General features: G+C 56.2%; 1 protein-coding gene across 2 annotated transcripts in view; it reads right to left on the bottom strand.

The window, feature by feature from the left end:
- TERT (telomerase reverse transcriptase) overlaps positions 1-21,943 on the bottom strand; it is a 39,429-nt gene continuing 17,486 nt past the window's right edge. Inside the window, exons 7-16 of one of the 2 annotated variants that reach the window (XM_055245534.2) lie at positions 18,298-18,393; positions 17,187-17,272; positions 14,562-14,675; positions 12,500-12,571; positions 10,253-10,441; positions 6,402-6,528; positions 5,468-5,529; positions 2,329-2,453; positions 1,276-1,413; positions 1-724 (exon numbers count right to left, since the gene is read on the bottom strand). In XM_055245534.2, coding sequence (XP_055101509.1) covers positions 621-724; positions 1,276-1,413; positions 2,329-2,453; positions 5,468-5,529; positions 6,402-6,528; positions 10,253-10,441; positions 12,500-12,571; positions 14,562-14,675; positions 17,187-17,272; positions 18,298-18,393 — 1,113 coding nt within the window. In that variant the 3' untranslated portion in view covers positions 1-620. The remainder of the gene's footprint in view (positions 725-1,275; positions 1,414-2,328; positions 2,454-5,467; positions 5,530-6,401; positions 6,529-10,252; positions 10,442-12,499; positions 12,572-14,561; positions 14,676-17,186; positions 17,273-18,297; positions 18,394-21,943) is intronic. The other variant, XM_055245535.2, reaches the window with a different exon arrangement.

Here is a 21,943-nt window from a genome sequence, read left to right as displayed (position 1 = left end):
GGCCTGCACTGACCACCACCCCGTTCACTCATACGCTTCTGTAAACGCATGCAGTGGTGTCTATGCAGTGCACATTAGGATTCAAACATGAGACTTTTTTCAAAACTGAAAAACTCAAATATTCAGTATTTTACTCCCACAGCCCCCACAGTGTGACCCACAGGGACCCCTATCTGGGTACAGGGTCCTCGCCTGTGTACAGGGCACACCTTTGGTCCAAATTCCCAGAGCTCCCAGGGTCCTTCTCAGGTCTCCACCTGGATGGTGGGGGTGGGGGGCAGAGGAGGGCAGGGCGAGGGGTGACAATGGCAAGTCTGGGGAGGGACTATTCCCGTATAGGGAGTGGAAGCCGGGCTCCTGGCAAGGAAAAGCTGGCCCTGGGGTGGAGCCTAGCGCCAGCCTTTGGGGAAGGAGGACGGCAGGTGTGCAGGACACTCAGGCCTCAGCCGGACGCTCACTCAGGCCTCAGCCAGACACTCAGCCATCAGCCAGACATGCAGGCCTCAGACTCCCAGCGGTGCGGGCCTGGGTGTGGGCCGCCCCTCCCTCCCTGGGACGTAGAGCCCAGCGTGACAGGGCTGCAGGTGTCCACTCTCGGCCCTGCTGTAGGTGGGCGGCCATCAGTCCAGGATGGTCTTGAAATCTGAGGGCAGTGCCGGGTTGGCTGCGGCCTCCAGGGCAGCCAGCGTTGTCCCCGGGAGCTTCCGTCTCAGCTGTGTCTGGGCTGCGGGGCCAAAATCAGACTCTGTTCCAGAAGAGGCCAGAGGTGGCATCCTCTAGCCCTCCTGGGACGTGTGGGCGGCCGGGCAGGCAGGGCCTGCACCTCGTGGCCCTGGCTGGTGGGAACCTCAGTGAAGGAACAGACACCCCTCCACCAGGGTGAGCAGGCAGGCAGCCCGGTGACGCTGGAGCGGCGGGGTGGGGAGAGAACTTAAAGACCCCAGGAGCTCAGGACCCCACGGGGGTATCAGGGCAGCAGCAAGGGCAGAGGCTGTGAGAGGACACAGGTCAGGGGTCAGAAGGCTCCCAAGGGTGGGGAGGCATCGCCCCTGAGATGGGAAGCAGGGGTTCAGGAAGTCGTAGACCCTGCCAGGCTCCGTGGCCTGGGGACATCAGCGTTTAATCACTTAGGGCTGCTAGCGTGGCTCCAGGCCCCCACGGTCAGGCCCCAGGCATCTGCACTTCAGCAGCATCTGAGGCTGCTCGCCCCGCACAGGGCATTCGAGGATGACCCCTGGGCAGGCGGGGCCCGTACTGGCCTCCATCCACACTTGCCTGTCCTGAGTGACCCCAGGAGTGGCACGTAGGTGACGCGGTGTCGAGTCAGCTTGAGCAGGAAGGCTTGGTGGCACAGCCACTGCACGGCCTCGGAGGGCAGAGGGCCGGCAGCGCCCTTGGCCCCTAGCGACATCCCTGGGGGAAAACAGAGGCTGAGGAGTCACAGGCCCAGCCCAGCTCCCCTCCCGGGAGACACCGGAAAGCTGCCCACACCCGACGGTCTGCGGGGCGGCTCCATCTCCGGCTGCCCCAACCCAACCACTGCAGGAGTCACGACTGAAATGTTTTCTTCGGCTTCTCCAAGTGAAATTTCCACAACACAGAAAGAACAGAAAGTAAAAGCTGTTAAGCTCAGGACCGAAGGTTCGACATGGCTTGAATTTCAGACGGATCAGAAACCTCCCTGACACTGGACAGAGTGTCCGAGGCAGAGGACGGTGACCGGGAAGCAGAGGACAGCCCGGGGCTGTGTGGTGGTGATACATGGCCTCTGCTCCTGAGAGGGGTGGGGTGGCCTGGGCCCGGGCTCCTCCTAAGCCCTTGGCCTGGGTTTGCACAGGGGCGCTAAGTGCCATGGACAGGAGACAGCCCAATCCCACCACAGGGCAAACAGGAGAGGCCAGGCCCCCCGAATCCCACCATGGGGCAAACAGGAGAGGCCAGGCCCCCTGAATCCCACCATGGGGCAAACAGGAGAGGCCAGGCCCCCCGAATCCCACCACGGGGCAAACAGGAGAGGCCAGGCCCCCCGAATCCCACCATGGGGCAAACAGGAGAGGCCAGGCCCCCCGAATCCCACCATGGGGCAAACAGGAGAGGCCAGGCCCCCCAGCACTTCCCCAGGCAGAGCAAGGTGGGAAGGACGGCAGCTCCCAGGCAGCTCCTGTCCCTTCTATCAGGTGCTCTGCTCACCCCACAAGAGGGCAGGCAGACGGGCCACCCGGTGGTTGGGTTAAACCACTTCACGACGCCCAGATTCACTCAGTCTCCTGAAGCACTCACACCAGCAGGCAGGCACTGCTGCCACTGAGGCCAGGCACCTGCGCATACCTGCGTTCTTGGCTTTCAGGATGGAGTAGCAGAGGGAGGCCGTGTCAGAGATGACGCGCAGGAAAAACATGGGGTTCTTCCAAACTTGCTGATGAAATGGGAGCTGCAGCACACACGCATGGAACCTGAGAGGATGGTGGACAGCGTCAAGAAGAAAGGCCTCCTAAGCAGACAGTGCTCATGGGTGTGGGCATGGGCCCGCTGGTGCGTGGGTGCATGCATGAATACACATGCATGGGTTTCCTTGTGGGCACAGGTGCACACACATGGATGCATGCATGCCTGTGTGTGTGTGCTCGTGTGTGCAAGTACCTGCGTGTCTGTGTGAGTGCACAGGTACACTGTGCGTTTCTATGCACCATCTGTATGAACACACATGTGGAGGCTGAAGCAGCTCCATCCTGGATGCTAACCCACCATGCTGGCTTCTGATTAGCCTGTTCGGGGAAGGCCTCTAAGGTTTCCAGTTTATCCGTTGTTCCTTGTGTACCAGCAGGTACTTACAGTAAATCCTGTCCTTCATCAAACAACCTTGATGTCATCGTACATCAACATCCTGCGCATCCCTTCTGAGCCACCCACCCCGTGGTGCATAAACCCTGGGTCTGGGGTGATGGTGTGAGGACCCATCATCTCATCTTACTGACACTGAGACACCGACTTGGCTTCTGTGCATAGGTTAAGTCCCTACTAAATGTTTCTTTCCAAGAAACTGCATTTGTCAGTCTTTTTTGTTGTTGTTGAGACAGGCTCTCACTCTGTCACCCAGGCTGCAGTACAATGGTGCAATCTCAGCCTACTGCAACCTCCACCTCCTGGGCTCAAGCGATCCTCCCACGTACTGGAACTACAGGCGCACACCACCATACTCAGCTAATTTTTGTTTTTATTTTTCATAGAGATGGGGGTCTACTATGTTGCTCAGGCTGGTCTTAAACTCCTGGGCTCAAGGGATCCTCTCGCCTCGGCCTCCCAAAGTGCTGGGGCTACAGGTGTGAGCCACCGTGCCAGCCCTGTCGGCCTCCTTCTTTGGCCTCTCAGCTTCCTGGGACTTTGGGGCAGGTGTGCATGGACCTGGCCACTGTGAAACAGCACATGTGCACATGTGCTCATATGTGCGTGTGATCAGGACACCCGTGTACCTGGTCTCACCCACTGCCTAAGCCCCTTCTGGAATGACCTGAGATCACACCAGTCAAGCCAGCACTCCAGTTTCAGCCTCTCAATAACTCTGCTGAGGTGGGATGTCTTTTCCCCATTTAGCAACGAGGGAAGCCAGGCCCGGAATGTTTTTTAAACAAACAAATAAGCCTAAGGTCCCGGGATTGCCACAGGGCCACGCTCCTGACCCAGGAGGGAAATACCTAGCATGGGTGAGGGGCTCTCTTCCAAAGGGAGAAACACCTGCTAGAGGTCGGGGTGTCCGCCCCCAGCCAGTGTGGAGGCGCGGCCAGCACGGGCCAGGAAGGCTGAGCCCCAGCGGATTTGAATCAGACCCCACCCCCAGCACCATGTGGACCACCACAGCCTCGCCCACTGCAGCCTGGCTGCCATGAAATTGGGGCCCAGCTCTGTTCTCCCACTCCTGCCTCGAGGGAAGGGGATTCCTGGGCCCTCCACGTGTCTGGCTCTGTGTTTGGAAATGGCCCGTGGCCCATCACACCTCGGCCTCCTCAGGGCTACCCAATCAAGCAACTACCCAAGGGCCCCCACACAGGTGGGGAAACTCAGCCGCCCTGCCCTGAGCCCAGGCCCTCTACGGGAGCTCCTCAGAGCCAGGGACCCTGGTGGGGAAATGAGGACAAGGCTGACCTGAATATGGGAGGAGCAGGTGGCAGGTCACATGGCCCATGCCTGGGAAAACTCCTCTGACCTCATCATGGCCCAAGGAGGCCCCAAGCATGCCAGCTGGACCCTGGGGTCAACCACAGTGTCAGACACCTCCAGTCCTCAGTGGCACCTATATCCAGCACGCTCCAAGGGTTTCCAGAAAGGAGTCAAGCAGCTTGCACGAGGGCCCAGGCACGTGTCAGGGAGATGCAAACGAGGGAAGATTTGAGGCAGAGAGAGAAGGCAGAGAGGAGGGCGGTCTGAGCCGGATGCACCCTGGAACTGAGAAAGCCTGGTCCCAAGCCTCTGGAGCCGGCGCAAAGGCGGTAACATGCAGCTGCGGCTCTGCCCTCGCTGCCAGAACATGAAGGCGCAAGCACTCGGGTTAAAAACCATTTTCCTGGTGCGACCTTGTAATGGAAAACTCTCCCGTGAGCCCTTGCTGGGTTTCCACAATAGACAACGACCTCATTTCACATGAGGTGTGCACGGTAATCCGCGCAGCCTTGGCCCTGGGTAACACAAATGCTCACACTCATTCTCAGCCCTCTTGGGGCGAGGGCTTCAGCCTACTGGCACTCGGCTCCCAGTGGCTTGGAGGCCTGTTCAGGTGGAGGCCTGGCCTGTGGTGCCCGACTGCCCTTTGGTACAGCCCAGAGGCTTGTGCCACCACCTGCCCTGACTCCAGGCAGAAGCTGGCCCTGTGGCCTCCACAGATTGGCCCTTCCCTCTGTGATAAAGTTGTTGATTCTTGGCAGGGGGGCCCCCTGACCAGCCAGGACAGGGAACGTTCCAGGAGCACAGCCACGCCCAGAGCACAGGTGCCGGCTGGGCTGTGTGGGGAGCCACAGCTCTGCTGCACCTTCCCAGGAGTGGGGCCAGTGACCCTCATCTGCACCCACCTCGGCCCTCTTTGCTCTCTAGACCCCAAATCCTCCCGGCATCTGATCTCCCACCTACTGTTAAGACACCTTCCCAGCCTCCTCTGCTAAGACTCCCCATAAACATCTCTACCCCATGCCCCTCCTGCCCTGGGATGGCCTCCATGACGTCCCACAGCCAGTGCACAGGCACAGCAGGGACACCTGGGGCCACACCGGCTCCTACCACTACCCAGAGATGGAGAACAGGTGCTCTGCACAGAGCCACGTGAACACAGAACTGTGCAGAGGCAGCAGCACCCCCGAAAACCTAAGACATTCCTTGCCCCTAAAACCCAGGAGTTGCAAAGTGAAGCCCCGGGTCAGAGGCGAGCAGAGTGCGGAGGGTCCCTGGAGGCTGGGCCTGCATCCCGTTGGTGGCGGCTCACCTGTACGCCTGCAGCAGGAGGATCTTGTAGATGTTGGTGCAGACCGTCTGGAGGCTGTTCACCTAGGGTCACCAAGAAAGAGTGAGAAACGGCAGAAACCTCTCTGGGATTTTAAGTTTTTACTTTTTGCCTTATCATCCATTCAGATGGAACAAGAAAGAGGAACATTTTGACAAGAAACTATCCCTCTTCCCAGTGAAATCCGGCCTGACCCTCACCCGGCAGCTGTGAACCACCCTGGGGGAGTCAGGACTCTGTGTCGTCTGCCTGCCCGAGGCTCAGCCAAGACAGGAAGGAACCAGGACAGGGAGTGGACGCAGATGCCCACAGAGAGGGGCAGTGGACAGAGATGCCTACAGGAGAGGGAGAATGGACGCAGACGCCCACAGGAGAGGGGCAGTGGACGTGGACACCCACAGGAGATGGGGAGTGGACATGGACGCCCACAGGAGAGGGGGAGTGGATGCAGACGCCCAGACGAGACAATGCCCTCAGGGCTGCAGCTTCAGAGCATCAGCCCACCAAGGCCTGGGACCCCATCTCACCCTGTAAGGAGGGGCACTGGTGCTGAGGACCTAGCGGAGTGAACACGAGGAGCCCTCAATACGTTATGTGCACGCATGCCACTCACACTGCACACCCACGTGCATGCACCTCACGTGAATGCCCACACGACTGTGCACGAACACATATGCATGTCAGGTATGCATCTGCATGTGCACATTCACACTTGTGCCCTTGCACACCTGTGCACACACTGCCATGCCTTCATGTACACACATGCACAAATGTATGTGCTCGCATGCATATGCCCACATGTGCACTCTTAGGTGCAGCCAGTCACTGTCAGTCTTGCAGGCATGCACACACACACACATGCTTGTGCACATGCCTCCCGACCTCCGAACTCTGTGCTAACCATCAGCCTGCTCACCTGCAAATCCAGAAACAGGCTGTGACACTTCAGCCGCAAGACCCCAAAGAGTTTGCGACGCATGTTCCTCCCAGCCTTGAAGCCGCGGTTGAAGGTGAGACTGGCTCTGATGGAGGTCCGGGCGTAGCTGAGACACAGGGGGGACGTCAGACACATATGCCTGCCCCACACCCAGCCTCCTCCTGCAAAGCTTGCTCCAAAGACCCTCCTGCCTTCCTCCCACTTCCTTGTCCTACCTGGGGCATGCGCTGCAGCCCGAGGGGGCTGGGTGCTCACTCCATGGACTCAAAATGCTACACGCCATCCGGACCCTGCACAACCAAACTCCACCAGGACCTGGCTAGTGATGTTGAGTGTATCCAAACCTGACACGGTCGTGTGTGTGCACTCATCATCTGCCCTGATGAGATCTGCACATAACTCGGCCAAAAACACATAATAAACCGTGGAGCCCTGGCTCCCGGGCGTCCCTCGAGTGGGCACGGGTGTGACTCAGGTTTTTTGTGGAAGAACACTGAGTCGGGCGTGGGGAATCTCACTGTGTTTGAATCTCAGGGATGGAAGAGCCAGGTGGCGCCAGCTAAACAGGGCTCCAGTGAGTGCACGTGGCACACACGGTGTCTCCAGAGGGGCAGGACGGAGGCATCCCATCGATGTCCTCCAGGGCCTCACCACCACTCACTGCCCGTGTACATCCATGTCCAAAGATGAACACACATGACATCCACGGCACGGTCCTGGGGTGTGTTCTTTTACATCCAGCTTTGAACACCGCTACATTGAAATAAACATTTTGTGCCATTAAACATTCTTCAAAAATTCTTTGAAAACTTGTTTAACGACAGAGTAAGTTCTGTGATGCGTAACATCTGCTGAGCTCTGTATTTGGGCAGGTTCGTGACTTGCTGTGGCAAGTCCCCCTGCCTGGAACACTGGAAATGGTAAATAAGACCCGTGATAATGTCTGGTCACTTCAGAAGTGGAATTACTGGGAAGACACAGGACATTGTAAGGACTTCCATGCAAACAAGCTGCTTTCCAGAAAAGTCTTTCCATCTTGCCTCACCCTGATGCTGGCTCTTGGCAAGCCCAGAAAAGGAGCCAGCATGAGGGACGGGGACGGGTCTCGCTGTCAGTTTCACATGCGTTTCTTTGAGGGATGGGTCTGTCAGTTTCATGTGCATTTCTTTGATGCTGCTGGTAGGACCTTCCCAAGTGTGCATCAGATGTCCATTTCTTCTTTCACAGCCATCCCCAACACGACCTTGGGCTCCAGCTCGCCCTGAGCCTGTGTGTCTGACTTGTGTGGGGTCCTCGGGCAAAGCGAGGGCCCCAGAGCAGGAGGCCAGGCTGTAATCACGCATGCCCCTTGCCAGCTGGGTGACCGACGGCAGCTGCTCCCCTGGAGCCTTTCCTCCTCTACCTCTCAGGTGGTTAGGAGAACAAAGTGAGAGGATGAATGTGCAGGACCTCACAGGGCGCCTCAAATAAATCATGTGTAAAAGCGCTCCAGGGAATGGCCATTTTCACTGTGGCTCAGGCAAGCTGAGTTTCTCTGCAGTGAAAGCAATGCCCGTTGCCTCACTGGTTTCATCCGCCTCCCTGTGTGTCCTTCCCCAACACCAAACCAGGGAATGTTCATCTCCCTTCCCTTTGAGTCTTTTGTTTCTGTTGCTGGTGTTGTTTGCATGTATCTCCTCTTCTACTTAAAATCTGCTCTGGTATATGTTGTAAAGACACAACTTATTTGCTTCCAGTCAGTTTTCTCAGAAAAAAAAATTAAACACACACTCTCTTTTCCATCAGCTGTGCCACATGCCACATTAACACACGTTTCTGAGAGACAGGGCTTCTGTTTTGTTCTATTGTTCTGTCCATCAGTTCTCACCACATTCTGCCATCTGAGCTGTGGTTTGGGAGACTAAAATCTGCACAAGAAAATTCCCATCTTACCACTCTTCCTTTTTCGCTTTTCTTAATCATTTTGCCTGTTTTCTTCTCCCAGATGCCCTTCAAGCCTTTGCTGTATGCTTCAGACACAGAGGATGTGAGTTCATCCTGAGTATGGTGAACCACTGCCTCCGCTGCTGAGCTTTTAGAGCCACCTCTGCAAGCAGGCACTCTGACCAAGTGGCCTTTGGGAGCACAGAATATTCTGGCATTGAACCCACATCTGATGACCTGATGCCCGCCCATCCTGCACTAGCCTCTGTGGCTTTGCAATGTGTTTAGAGAGAACCCATTTTCCTGATTTGTTTGTCTGTCCTTTGTCCTTCAATAACATTCACTGATGCCATGCCAGAGGTTGGAACCAGGGGTGCCTGTCCTAAAAAATACATTTCATGGGGAGCAAAATAAGCAGTGGACAGTTCACAGCTGACTGGTATGGCCAGGGCTGCAGAGGTGCCTGGGAGAGGTGAAGAGGTGCTGGGAGCCCAGGAAATCTGGAAATCACCCAGAAAAAGCTAGTGGAGGCCAGGACCAGGTGAGGCTGTGAGAGGGAAGCAGGGACTGTGGGGAGCACAGGGGACCGGCATCCTTGTGGGGAGGGAGCTGCAACAGGGACATGCTGGGCACCATGCACAAGGGTGTCTGCACCTGCCACTCCCCATCATGAGGGCATCCACACCTGCTGCTCCCCCATGAAGCAAACCCCAGGGAGCATTCTGGAAAGAGGCCAAGTCCAGATCCGGACTGTTCAACTCAAAATGACAGGACCCCAGCTTAAACCACTGGTTTAACAACCATCCACCACTTATTTCTCTTCCCATGAAGCTGTGCTTTTAGAGGAAGGCACCCCCAGTTCCAGCCTCTAGCACAGCACCAATGAATATTATTGAAGGACAGAATAAAAAAACACCTGTCCACTATGGTTTTGGAATGCTGATACTTTGTTTTTGTTTTTTTTTTTAAGATGAAGTCTTGCTCTATCGTCCAGGCTGGAGTGCAGTGGTGTGATCTCGGCTCACTGCAACCTCTGCCTCCTGGGTTCATATGCTCCTCCTGCCTCAGCCTCCCGCACAGCTGGGACTACAGGCATGCACCACCAGACCAGGCTAATTTTTGTATTTTTTAAGTAGAAACGGAGTTTCACTATGTTGGCTAGGTTGGCCTCAAACTCCTGGCCTCAAGTGATCCACCCACCTCGGCCTCCCAAAGTGCTGGGATTACAGGTGTGAGCCACCTCGCCCTGCCTGGAATGTTGATACTTTTTACTTATACAAGAAACAGCACAGATTGCTGCATCTGTGTCCATCTTCAATCCATTTGTGTCTGAGCCTGAGATGGGGCCTTGAGCTCTCGGGCTCAGGGGAAACGAGACCCCAGAATTTTGTAGAGACCCTCCCACACCACAGCCCTGTCCCCTGATGGGTCACACGTGATCATGAACTCATGGCATCCTGTAGACTGTGGATGAGTCTCGGAGTGTGGGCCTCACAGTGGAGAGACTCACACCCAAAAGGGCCCTGAAGTCTCTGGGTTCGGAGAGACTCATGCCCAGCAGAGCCCCAGGGTCTCAGGTTCGGAGGGACTCACACCCAGCAGGGCCCGGGCGTCTTGGGTTCGGATCCAGACTGCTTTCTGAAGACACCTCAGTGCTCCCGGGTCTGGTGCACAATTTCCTTTTACCAAAATAGCACAGAAAACTGCTCCCCTTGTGAGTACCCTCACTCCCACAGAAAGACACATTTTTGCTCAGCCCTGGATGGGACGAGGGGCACCCTGTGACCTCTGACCCTTTGGGATTGGCAGTCACCTGCCCCACACGGAAGCAGGGGTGGACGGGATGGCCCTGCAGCAGCATCTGCCCTGGCCAGGCACAGGCTCCACTTCCGGCCAGGTGCGCTCACCTAGAGTAGTCGCTCTGCACCTCCAGGGTCCGGGTGTCCAGCAGCAGGCCACACCAGGGGAACAGGCCGTGGGCCGGCAGCTGAACAAACGCCGTGCCGCCCAGGGCCGCGTCTTCTACGGGGAAGTTCACCACTGTCTTCCGCAAGTTCACCACGCAGCCATACTCAGGGACACCTCGGACCAGGGTCCTAAGGCAGAGGGGCAATGTCAACCCCAGGATGCGGGGCTGTCACCCAGGAGGTGCCCTGACACCCTTGTTAAATGCTTTGGAAAACCCCAGAGAAGTGGTGATTTGGAGCAGGGTGCTGGGCCTGGCAGGAGCTCTGAGGAGCCTGGACCCAGCCCTGCTCCAGACTTCGGGGTGCTTGCCCTGTCTCCTGGGCAGGACAGGTAGGTGAGCATGCAAGAACCTGGTCTGGACCCGGGACACCCAGGACTCAGACGGGAGGTGCAGCCCCAGTGGCCTCTGTGATGGTCCATCTCATGTGTCCCCATAGCCAAGACCACAATCCCGTTATAAAGACTCATCTGTGGTCAGGGGGGCAGACTAAAATCTGGACAAGAAATTGCCACCATCCCACCTTCTTTTAAGACATTTTTCAATGACTTTGCCTGTTTTCTCCTAGATGCCCTGAAGGCATCTGCTGTGCTTTAGTCACAGGGGAGGGTTCTGAGTTCACACTCAGGCGTGGGACCCAGCTGGGCTGTGAGCTGGGCAACACCAATCGTCAGCTTCATGTCAGAGGTTCCCTCACCGAGTCATAGCCTCAGCTTCACGTCAAGGAGGTTCCCTCACTGAGTCATGAGCCTCAGCTTCACATCAAGGAGGTTCCCTCGCCGAGTCATGAGCCTCAGCTTCACATCAAGGAGGTTCCCTCACTGAGTCATGAGCCTGAACTTCACGTCAAGGAGGTTCCCTCACTGAGTCATGAGCCTCGCCCACCCAGCTCAGGGAGCTCCCCTGTGCCCGGCAGTGTCTGCTCCAGCCTGGGCATCCCCTTCCCTTCCTTCGGCCTCTGCTCTGGCCCCGAGCATACCCCTGCCCTTCCTGTGGCATGGCCCTGGGACCTCGGCCGGCTGCTCAGCTCCCCTGGTGCATTACCAGCTCCCTGCGGCCACCACTTCCTGTTACATGGCTGCCGACTCATCTCCTGAGACAGAGTTCTGCCCACGGTGGGACCCCAACATACACTCTGAGCCACTTCCCTAGCCAGCACCCTCAGGAACTTGCCACACAGAAGCAGTGTTCCCCGTCTGCTCCGACCCCTCAGCAGCCTCAGGACTCCTGAGCCCTCAGTTGCCTGGGACCTGGGCTCATCCTGAGAGAATCTTAGTGGATTTAAATGTGCGCGGCCTGCTGTGCCCCGGGCTGTGGCAGGAGGAACGCCGGGCGTGCCCCCAGCCCAGGGCAGTCCTGGAGGGCGGACTTGGAGGGTGGACCTGGAGGGCGGACTTGGAGGGCGGGTCCAAATGGGTTTTCACAAACACAGCCCAGCAAAGCACCCGAAACCACCCATGGCGGCCACATTTTCTGAGGGTTCCGTTTACAGCTTTAAAGGTTTCTCGTCCCTCGTCAAATCGCACTTTAAAGCAAGCCCACGGGCTCTGTGGGGCGCCCTTGAGGGGGGCCACATTCGACAATCCCCTGTGCTGAGGCCAGGTTCCCTGTGCCTGATTTTAGTTCGAGCCACAAAAATCAACTCTGAGACCCACTCCTCGCCATCTCTGTGGTTCAAGACAGCACCACTCAGCAAATCCAAATTCTCCCGCCGATCCCAAACAACCCCTGGCGGGAACGTGACAGTAGCGAATGCCGTGGGTCAGCTCACTCGGCAGCTGCTGCTCTCCGCAGGCTCCGGTGCACCCTGGGGAGGAGGCTGCCGCCTCGGCCCTACAGGCCCTGTGCACAGCTCCTGGGGGTCTCACTGGGGCCCCAAGAGCCGCCACACTTGACTTTCCAAAGAGCAGCAGGAGCTGGGTCACCGCCTGCACTCACCATGTGAGTAACCTGGGCGCCTCTCTGCAGGACCAAGGCCCGCACGGCTCCCACTCTCTCCCGAAGGTGCCCCTGTGCCCCCAGGCCTGGGTGCACGGCCAAGCGCCTCCGCTCTTGCACACCCAGCACCGGCAGAGAGAGAGGACTCAGCGGAGACAACGCTGCGGTGCCGGGGCAGGACACGGGGGGCTCAACCCTGCGAAGCCCACAGGCTGTGGAGGTCCCCACAGACACACGGCACGGGCCTCACCTGAGGAAGGCTTTCGCGTGGGTGAGGTGAGGTGTCACCAACAAGAAATCATCCACCAAACGCAGGAGCAGCCTAAAATAAAGCAAAATACACATGCAAGGTTAACTTTACACTTTTTACCTAGTACCTGTCTACAAGGGACTGAATGTCAAACAATTTACATAGGCAAAAATAAGTAACATTTTCCAAAGTGGTTAAATCAAAAACTTAAATTTCTTTCCAACAGACGTGCTCTCTACAGTTAACTGCTACAGCAATTCCTCATTCATTATAAGTACGCAGTGTTTAGCACCGGCTTGTGCAATTCTGAGCCAGCTGAAGATGAACAAAGGCCATCAGGTGCGGCCCCAATTCTCAGACTGTTAGGGAAAAATAACTGAAGAAGGTAAGAATGCTGGGGCCGGGAACCTCGCCCCTTCTGAGCCACGTGGTGCCCTTTACCAGCATGGCAGCTGGTTATCATCCGAGCATCATCCGAGACCCAGATCCTGTCCACAGGAAGCTGGGCATGGTGCACTGTGTGACCCTCAGGCCCAAGCCTGGCGCCCTGCGACCATGGACCAGAGGTATCCTGTCCCAGAGGGCTGACCAGCATGCCGCCAGCTCGAGGACACTTCCCTCCAAGTCCCAGAGCAACCTGTGTGTACAATAAATTTTTGTTTCTGTTACATAAACTTATTTCAATCTAGAACTTGAACCTTAATGAAGAAGAACCTTGATCCACTGTACATGCTATAATTGGAGCTAGAGTTTCAAAAGATGCACAGGAAAAGCCCAGAGACTTCGAGAGAAACGGCCGTGTGGCCTGCAGGCTTCCTGACGCATCCTTCACTAACTGTCTGCTTGTTCAATGATACTATTTTCAAAAAAAGTAACTGCTGTCCACATCCTCTCCAGCACCAGAACACTTTTACACTGTTGGTGGGACTGTAAACTAGTTCAACCATTGTGGAAGACAGTGTGGCGATTCCTCAGGGATCTAGAACTAGAAATACCATTTGACCCAGCCATCCCATGACTGGGTGTATACCTAAAGGATTATAAATCATGTTGCTATAAAGATACATGCACAAGTATGTTTATTGTGGCACTATTCACAATAGCAAAGACTTGGAACCAACCCAAATGTCCATCAGTGATAGACTGGATAAAGAAAATGTGGCACATACACACCATGGAATACTATGCAGCCATGAAAAAGGATGAGTTCATGTCCTTTGTAGGGACATGGATGAAGCTGGAAACCATCACTCTGAGCAAACTATTACAAGGAAAGAAAACCAAACACCGCACGTTCTCACTCACAGGTGGGAATTGAACAATGAGAACACTTGGACACAGGGCGGGGAACATCACACACTGCGGCCTGTTGTGGGGTGGAGGGAGGAGAGAGGGACAGCGTTAGGAGAAATATCTAATGTAAATGACGAGTTAGTGGGTGCAGCAAACCAACATGGCACATGTATACATATGTAACAAACCTGCACGTTGTGCACATGTACCCTAGAACTTAAAGTATTAAAAAAAAAAAAGTAACTGCTGTCAACAAAAGTCAGCTGAATTGAACCACATTAGGTTGGCACAATATTTAGGTGTGTGTGTCCTTGGGTGTAGATCCCATGCAAGTGGGATGGGCAATGGGCTGAAGAGGCGCCCAGTCCAGGCCACCTGTCGAGGGCCTGCCACGAGATGCGGGGCCTCAGGCTGCACCAGCCCCATCTCCCTGAGGACCCTAAAGGAACCCGGGTGGATATGATGGAAGCTGGTGTGCTTCCTCGGTGTTGAATTCACATGCTCATCATGCAGGGCAGCGGCCTTCCTGCCTGCTGAGCCCTGAGGCCTCTGGACATGGCTGCTGGACAGAGCCTGCATGGAGCCCACAGTCCACAGTCTGTGCAACCCCTCCCGTGCAGCTTCATACCCAGGAGGGGCTGCAACCTTGTCTGGTTCCTCAAGACAGAACAGTCATGGTATCCAGAGCACCAGGAATATTAACACTGAACGCGTCAAAAGTAAATCAACCCCCACCCAACCCCCCCCCCCGGGGAAGAGGAGGCCTCACCCGTCCCGCCGAATCCCCGCAAACAGCTTGTTCTCCATGTCGCCATAGCACAGGCTGCAGAGCAGTGTGGACAGGATGGAGCCCTGCGGGATCCCCTGGCACTGGACGTAGGACCTGGGGTGGGAAGACACAGGTGAGAGATGGGCAGGGCATGTGCTGGACATGTGTACACTCAGAGCCACACACAGACACAGACTCTCATACACACCACCGATATGTCTACCATTCAGCCGGCAAACACCTCAGAAACATACCAGACGAGACCTCTGAGCAAACAATCCCTGCTCCCCACTCTCACCGTGAACTGGGGCGGCTTAAACAGACCCAGCCACAGGTGTGACCACATCCTTGCTCTGAATCATCAAGGCTTTCTTTCATTAAGGTTTCTTAAATCTTAGAGTTTATTCACAGAACCAGACACTCGACCCAGAATGAATGCTTCACCGGACTCCTTTTTTTTTTTCAAGGAATTTATCCACGGGGAAAGACTCATGGCCCTACACGCAGCAGCTGTGTGCCAACAGATACAACCTTGCCCCTAGTTTCACCACAACCAACGAGATGCGGAAACTCTCCAAACAAACAAGGACGCCAAGGGTGCGTTTTCAGACAAACAGTGAGAGCAGAATAGCCCCTTGGAACCTGAAGGTGCACGCAGAAGGCATGGCTGCCACGCGACCCTCAGCCATCCCCAGAGCCCATAGGACGCCACTCCTGTTGCTAAGAGACACTTGCAGCCTACTGCAAAGACAAGACCTGTTATTTTCGGGAAGCACTGTAGGTGGTCACCTTAAAAAGAGGCTTTCTGGCCGGGCGTGGTGGCCCACACCTGTAATCCCAGCACTTTGGGAGGCCGAGGTGGGTGGATCACCTGAGGTCAGGAGTTCGAGACCAGCCTGGCCAACACGGCAAAACCCCCTCTCTACTAAAAATACAAAAATTAGCCAGGTGTGGTGGTGGGTGCCTGTAATCTCAGCTGCTCGGGAGGCTGAGGCAGAAGAATTGCTGGAACCTGGGAGGTGGAGGTTGCAGTGAGTTGAGATCGCGCCACTGCACTCAAGCCCGGGCAGACAACAGTGAGATTCTGTCTCCAAAAAAAAAAAAAAAGAAAGAAAGAAAGAAAGAAAAAAAGAGGCTTTCCTTGCTGGTGCAGATATCACTGATGGGCAAGAGGACTGCGCTTTTTGCAGAGAAGCACACACACCAACTCTAGGACTCCCGCCAGCCCAGCAATTCAATGCAAGCAGATACGCCCCTGTGAGCACACAGGATGGGAAACTCTCTCTGTTCTTAGTTTCTGGGGCAACAGGTTTTGAAGATGTTTTTATTCAGAGGCCAAACTGGACCACGATGGGGACTAGAGCTTCGGGCCTGTCCGTGTCCTCGGGACAGGACAGACACAGTCACCTCCTGTCTGTCAGGGCATGAGGACGCAGTCATTGCCTCACATTCCGCAAAGCCCTGCCACACGCGGATGGCACGTGACTTGATCCATCTTAATAAAATTCATGGCCAGGAAGGAGGCCCGTGGTGGCTTCTCTGGGGAGGTGACTTTGTCAGCGGCTTCTGTGGGCCTGGGGGCTGCTTACACACATGTGCACACGTGTCCCTTGGTCAAAATTCACTCTGCTGCCATGTGCAATTTGTGTTTTTCCAGATGTGTGTACTACTTAATATTTCTAATTATACTTTAATAAATATTATAATTGCTTATAACATTAGTGATTACTTATAATGCAATAATTAATAGTTATATTTTTAAATAAAAGCTTCCGAAGCTGTGCACAGTCCTGTATCTGCTGGAGACGATCCCAGAGAGAGGCCTCCACATTCCACCTGACTGCAGATGACCTTGAGTGTGCACGAATTTCCTCCGTGCTACCACTCTCCCCAGGCACACGCAGGGTCGCAGGCAGACGCCTGCTGGCAGGTGTGTGGTTTTACTTAAAATCCAGAGGACGTGATGTGGCACCAGGCACCGTGGCTCTACCGCCGTGAGTGTGGCTCACCCAGTGGCTGTGTGACAGCAGCTCTCCCAGGCCGCCTGCCCCATGGCCAGCACAGGCCCCCTGAGAGGAACAAACACACGGTCAACCCCCCACTTTCCAGATGGGAAATTTAGTCACAGAGAGAAGAGCCCGCGCCCTCGCAGGGGTCACGCCACAGGGACGGGAAGTGAGAATCAGATAAAATCCTCTTGTATCGGGAGGGAGAGGCACAAGCGTGTGAGGGCCGGGTGCCCAGCGTCAGTGGTAACTTGGAGCTGCCAAGCTGCAGGCTCAAACGCTCAGCCACACACCTGACCCGGACACACCCCCCGCCCCCCGTCCTCCACACAGGAGCGAGTCCACATCCCGTTTGCCATTTCCAGGCCTCGCGCGGCATCTGCTCTGCTCCGGCTGCGGCAAGCCGGGCCACGTTCCCGGGGCCTCCGGAGCCTGCAGCCCAGGAGCCGGAGGGGGCAGGGGCCAGAAAAGGAGACTCTGGTGGCCCCAGGGAGGACAGCAGTGGGGAAGGGGCAGGACAGAGGTGAGCAGAAGCCCTGCCAGCCCACCCACCCTCCCGCAGGGCAATGGCACCTGGCCACCCACCCTCAGGGCAATGGCACCTGGCCACCCGACTCACTTGCCCCTGATGCGCACAGCGTGGTGGCACACGAAGCGTAGGAAGACGTCGAAGAGGCCACTGCTGGCCTCATTCAGGGAGAAGCTCTGGGAAAGCAGATGGGAGACATGTGGGAGTGAGCCGGTGGGCGCCGAGACAGGCAGGACCACATGGCCAAGACCCTCCGTCCCTTTTGGGGTCAGTGTTTGCGATGAAGTGCGGGGCTGGAATGCAGGGCCATCGTGGGCTGGCCGGGCCAAGTCTCTGCAGACACACACGGGCTTAGGCAGAGCGTGTGACACCGAACATCTCCTCTGGGCCACCTGGGTGTCCAGCTGGGCTCACACCTGCACAGCCCACCGTGGCCCAGATGGCACACGTGATCCAGGAGTTGCTGCCCAGCTACCAGGCACAGGGTCTGGGTCCCAGGAGCCCATGCCACCCCCACCCCCACCCTGGGAGCCAAGGAAATTCGCCCAGAGGTCTCTGAGCCTCACTCAGTGGACACGACTATCCCCTAAAGTGGAGCAAGTGCACAACAGGCATCTTCAAAGAGCCACAGGGGCCATGGGAACAGACCCAGCACTGAGGGGCCCACTCAGCGGGGCATGGCTCAAACACGGCCTGTCCTCCTAAGGGGGACACGTTTCCTTTGGCCTCAGACCCAGCACTGGGGCGCCAGCTCAGCGGGACGCGGCTCAAACATGGCCTGTCCTCCTAAGAAGGGAGACATGTTTCCTTTGGCCTCAGACCCAGCACTGAGGGGCCAACTCGGCGCGACATGGCTCAAACACGGCCTGCCCTCCTAAAGGAGGTGGACACCTTTCCTTTGGCCTCAAGATCAAAACTGACAGAGAAGACGTTTAGCAAATCATGAACAAAGCCACTACGGAGCTGGAGAGAGGCCGTGCGGTCAAATGTGAGCAGGTGCCTGAATGCAGCAGCTGTCACAGCCTGGCATGGCCCAGCTCAGATTCCACCAAGGCACACAGCTCATCATGCCCCCACCACAGCTCATTCCCCCCACTGCCCCCCAGGGCCAACAGTCTGTCTGGTGATGAGCCCACTGATGCCCCAGGGGAGGACCCACTGCTGGGAGTCCGTGCCCAACCCTGTGGGGCAGTGCCCAGACCTGCTCGATGACGACGGCATCCCTCAGCGGGCTGGTCTCCTGCAGGTGAGCCACGAACTGTCGCATGTACGGCTGGAGGTCTGTCAAGGTAGAGACCTGCCGGCAGAGGAGAGGGCATGAGCCACAAATGTGGCCCGCCCTGGCCAGAGCTGGGCACTTGTTTCTTCCAACCAGGACGTGTGGACCTGCGGCCAAGCCCGGTGGCGGGATGAAGCCCAGGGAGTGCCTGGGGAGCTTCTGTTTGGGAAAGGAGGGCCAGGGGGCTGGGGACACAAAGTAGCTACAGACACACCTGGGACTCCAACTGCAGCCACCACCCATCAGACCCCCAAGACCGACCGCCATCCACAGTCACCACATCAGACCCCCATGACCAACCACCATCCACAGTCACCACCCATCAGACCCCACGACCAACCGCCATCCACAGTCACCACATCAGACCCCACGACCAACCACCATCCACAGTCACCACATCAGACCCCACGACCAACCGCCATCCACAGTCACCACATCAGACCCCACGACCAACCGCCATTCACAGTCACCACATCAGACCCCACGACCAACCGCCATCCACAGTCACCACCCATCAGACCCCACGACCAACCGCCATCCACAGTCACCACATATCAGACCCCACGACCAACCGCCATTCACAGTCACCACATCAGACCCCACGACCGACCGCTATCCACAGTCACCACATCAGACCCCACGACCAACCGCCATCCACAGTCACCACATCAGACCCCACGACCGACCGCTATCCACAGTCACCACATCGGACCCCATGACTGCCATCCACAGTCACCACATCAGAACCCACAACCTCCATCCACAGTCACCACAACAGACCCCACGACTGACTGCCATCCACGGTCACCACATCAGACCCCACGACCTCCATCCAGTCACTACACATCAGAACCCCCACGACCTCCATCCACAGTCACCACAAATCAGACCCCACGACCTCCATCCACAGTCACTACACATCAGACCCCACGACCGCCATCCACAGTCACCACAAATCAGACCCCCATGACCTCCATCCACAATCACCACACATCAGACCCCACAACCTCCATCCACAGTTACCACAAATCAGACCCCACGACCTCCATCCACAGTCACCACAAATCAGACCCCCATGACCTCCATCCACAATCACCACACATCAGACCCCACAACCTCCATCCACAGTCACCACAAATCAGACCCCCATGACCTCCATCCACAGTCACTACACATCAGACCCCACAACCTCCATCCACAGTCACTACACATCAGACCCCACGACTGCCATCCACAGTCACCATATCAGACCCCGATGACCGACCTCCATCCACAGTCACGTGGCACAAGTGGCGCTCGAGCTCCCGGGCCTCTCCAGCCCAATGCTGCAGGGATTGCAGGGATGCAGGTGCAGCCGCAGCACAGGCAGGAGAAGAGTCTGGAGATGCGGGAGAGAGACCGGCACCCCCACCTCCTGTTCTGCAGACTCCCCCAGGACACTTGCCATTTACCACAGGACCCGCCAAGCTCCTGAGTCCCCAAGATAGGATGTGACCAGGCACGCGACACACACTAACACAGACACAGGAGACCTTGAGCTTGTAAGGCATCAAAAGAGGCGTACGGTGACTTTGTGCTTTAGCATGTTCCCCAGCCCCCAGGAGCTGGTGGCAGGGCCATGGGCTAAAACCACACCGAGTACGATTCAACTCAGAACCAACCTGGAAGGCAGTAACAGGAAGGTACATGGGGCCTGCACCCTTCCCAACCCAGCAGCAGGCAACATGCCCACAAATAGCCCGTGGGTCTGAGGTTGGCAGAAAGCATCACAGAAATCCATAATTATTCTGGACTCAATACAGAAAAGCCAATATATCAAAACTGATGAGATGCTGCTGAAGCAGGTCTTTAGTGCAGGGTCCCCAGCCATTGTGGTACCAGGGACTGGTTTCGTGAAAGACGATTTTTCCACAGGACAGCAGTGGGGAAGGGGATGGTTTTGGGAGGAAACGGTTCCACCTTAGATCATCAGGCATTAGATTCCTATAAGGAGCCCAGAATCTAGACCCCTCTCACGCACAGTTCTCAGTAGGGTGTGTGCGCCTCTGAGCACGGCATGCCACTGCTGATCTGAGAGGGGGTGGGGCTGAGGCGGGAACGCTGGCTCACCACACCCCACCTAGCCTGACGCTGTACGCCTGGTCCTAACAGGCCCCAGACCCGTGCCACTCCATGGCCAGGGGCCTGGGGAACCCTGCTTTAGAGGGAAAACTGCAACTTCAGATGCTTGTTTAGAAAAGAAAGTTCAAACGTCCATAATCAAAGCTTTTCCTTCAAGGAGCCGGAAAAAGAACAATAAACAAAGCCTAAAGGAAACGGAAGGAGGCCATCGATAAACAGCAGACACCAATTACGCAGGAAACAGCCGGGAAATCAGCACACGTGAAACTCTTCTGTGAAGAGAGTCACGAAACAGACCCCTAGCGAGGCCTGGAAAAGGAAAATGGAGGTTGTCAGCACCAAGGCTGGAGGCAGCTATCGCTGCAGATCTCATGGAAGCTGCAGGAAGCAAGTCTCAGCCGGGCGCGGCAGCTCACACCTGTCATCCCAGCACTTTGGTAGGCTGAGGTGGGCAGATCACCTGAGGTCAGGAGTTCGAGACCAGCCTGGCCAACATGGAGAACCCTCGTTTCTACTAAAATTACAAAAATTAGTCAGCATGGTGGTGGGCGCCTATAATCCCAGCTACTTGGGAGGCTGAGGCAAGAGAATTGCTTGAACTCAGAAAGCGGAGGTTGCAGTGAGCCGAGATCATGCCAATCCACTCCAGCCTGGGCAACAGAGTGAGACTCCGTTACAAAAGAAAAAGAAAAAAAGAAAGAAAGAAAGTCTCCACCTCACAGGGGAATTCCAAGGACGGAGTCCAGCCAGGGCCACATCCAGGCCAATGAACACAGGGAGGCCTGGAAGCCCTGCCCACCGGCCACACACCACAGCAGGCACCGCATGACCCAGGAGTGGAGGGAACAGAATGGAGAGCCCGGCGGGGAGGCCCCCACACAGCTGACATACGATAAACCCGCCCATAATTCAAAGGAAGGTGTGGTCTCCTCAATAAAGCTGTCGGAGCAACTGCAGACCCACTCCAGGAAGAAAGCTCGCCTGAACTCTGTGCTACCCCCCGCATAAAAACCAATTCACAGATCCCCACCCACCCCACACATGAAAACCCATTCCACAGATCCCCACCTACCCCACACATGAAAACCAATTCCACAGATCCCCACCTACCCCACCGCATAAAAACCAATTCCACAGATCCCCACCTACCCCACACATGAAAACCAGTTCCACAGATCCCCACCTACCCCACACATGAAAACCAATTCCACAGATCCCACCTACCCCACACATGAAAACCAATTCCACAGATCCCCACCTACCCCACACATGAAAACCAATCCCACAGATCGCCACCTACCCCACACATGAAAACCAATCCCACAGATCCCCACCTACCCCACACATGAAAACCAATTCCACAGATCCCCACCTATCCCACACATGAAAACCAATTCACAGATCCCCACCTACCCCACACATGAAAACCAATTCCACAGATCCCCAC

This window comes from Symphalangus syndactylus, chromosome 16, assembly GCF_028878055.3.
Source record: "Symphalangus syndactylus isolate Jambi chromosome 16, NHGRI_mSymSyn1-v2.1_pri, whole genome shotgun sequence".
Taxonomy (NCBI): domain Eukaryota; kingdom Metazoa; phylum Chordata; class Mammalia; order Primates; family Hylobatidae; genus Symphalangus; species Symphalangus syndactylus.
Note: the sequence above shows the minus strand (reverse complement) of the source record. Positions and strands in the feature narration are given on the sequence as shown.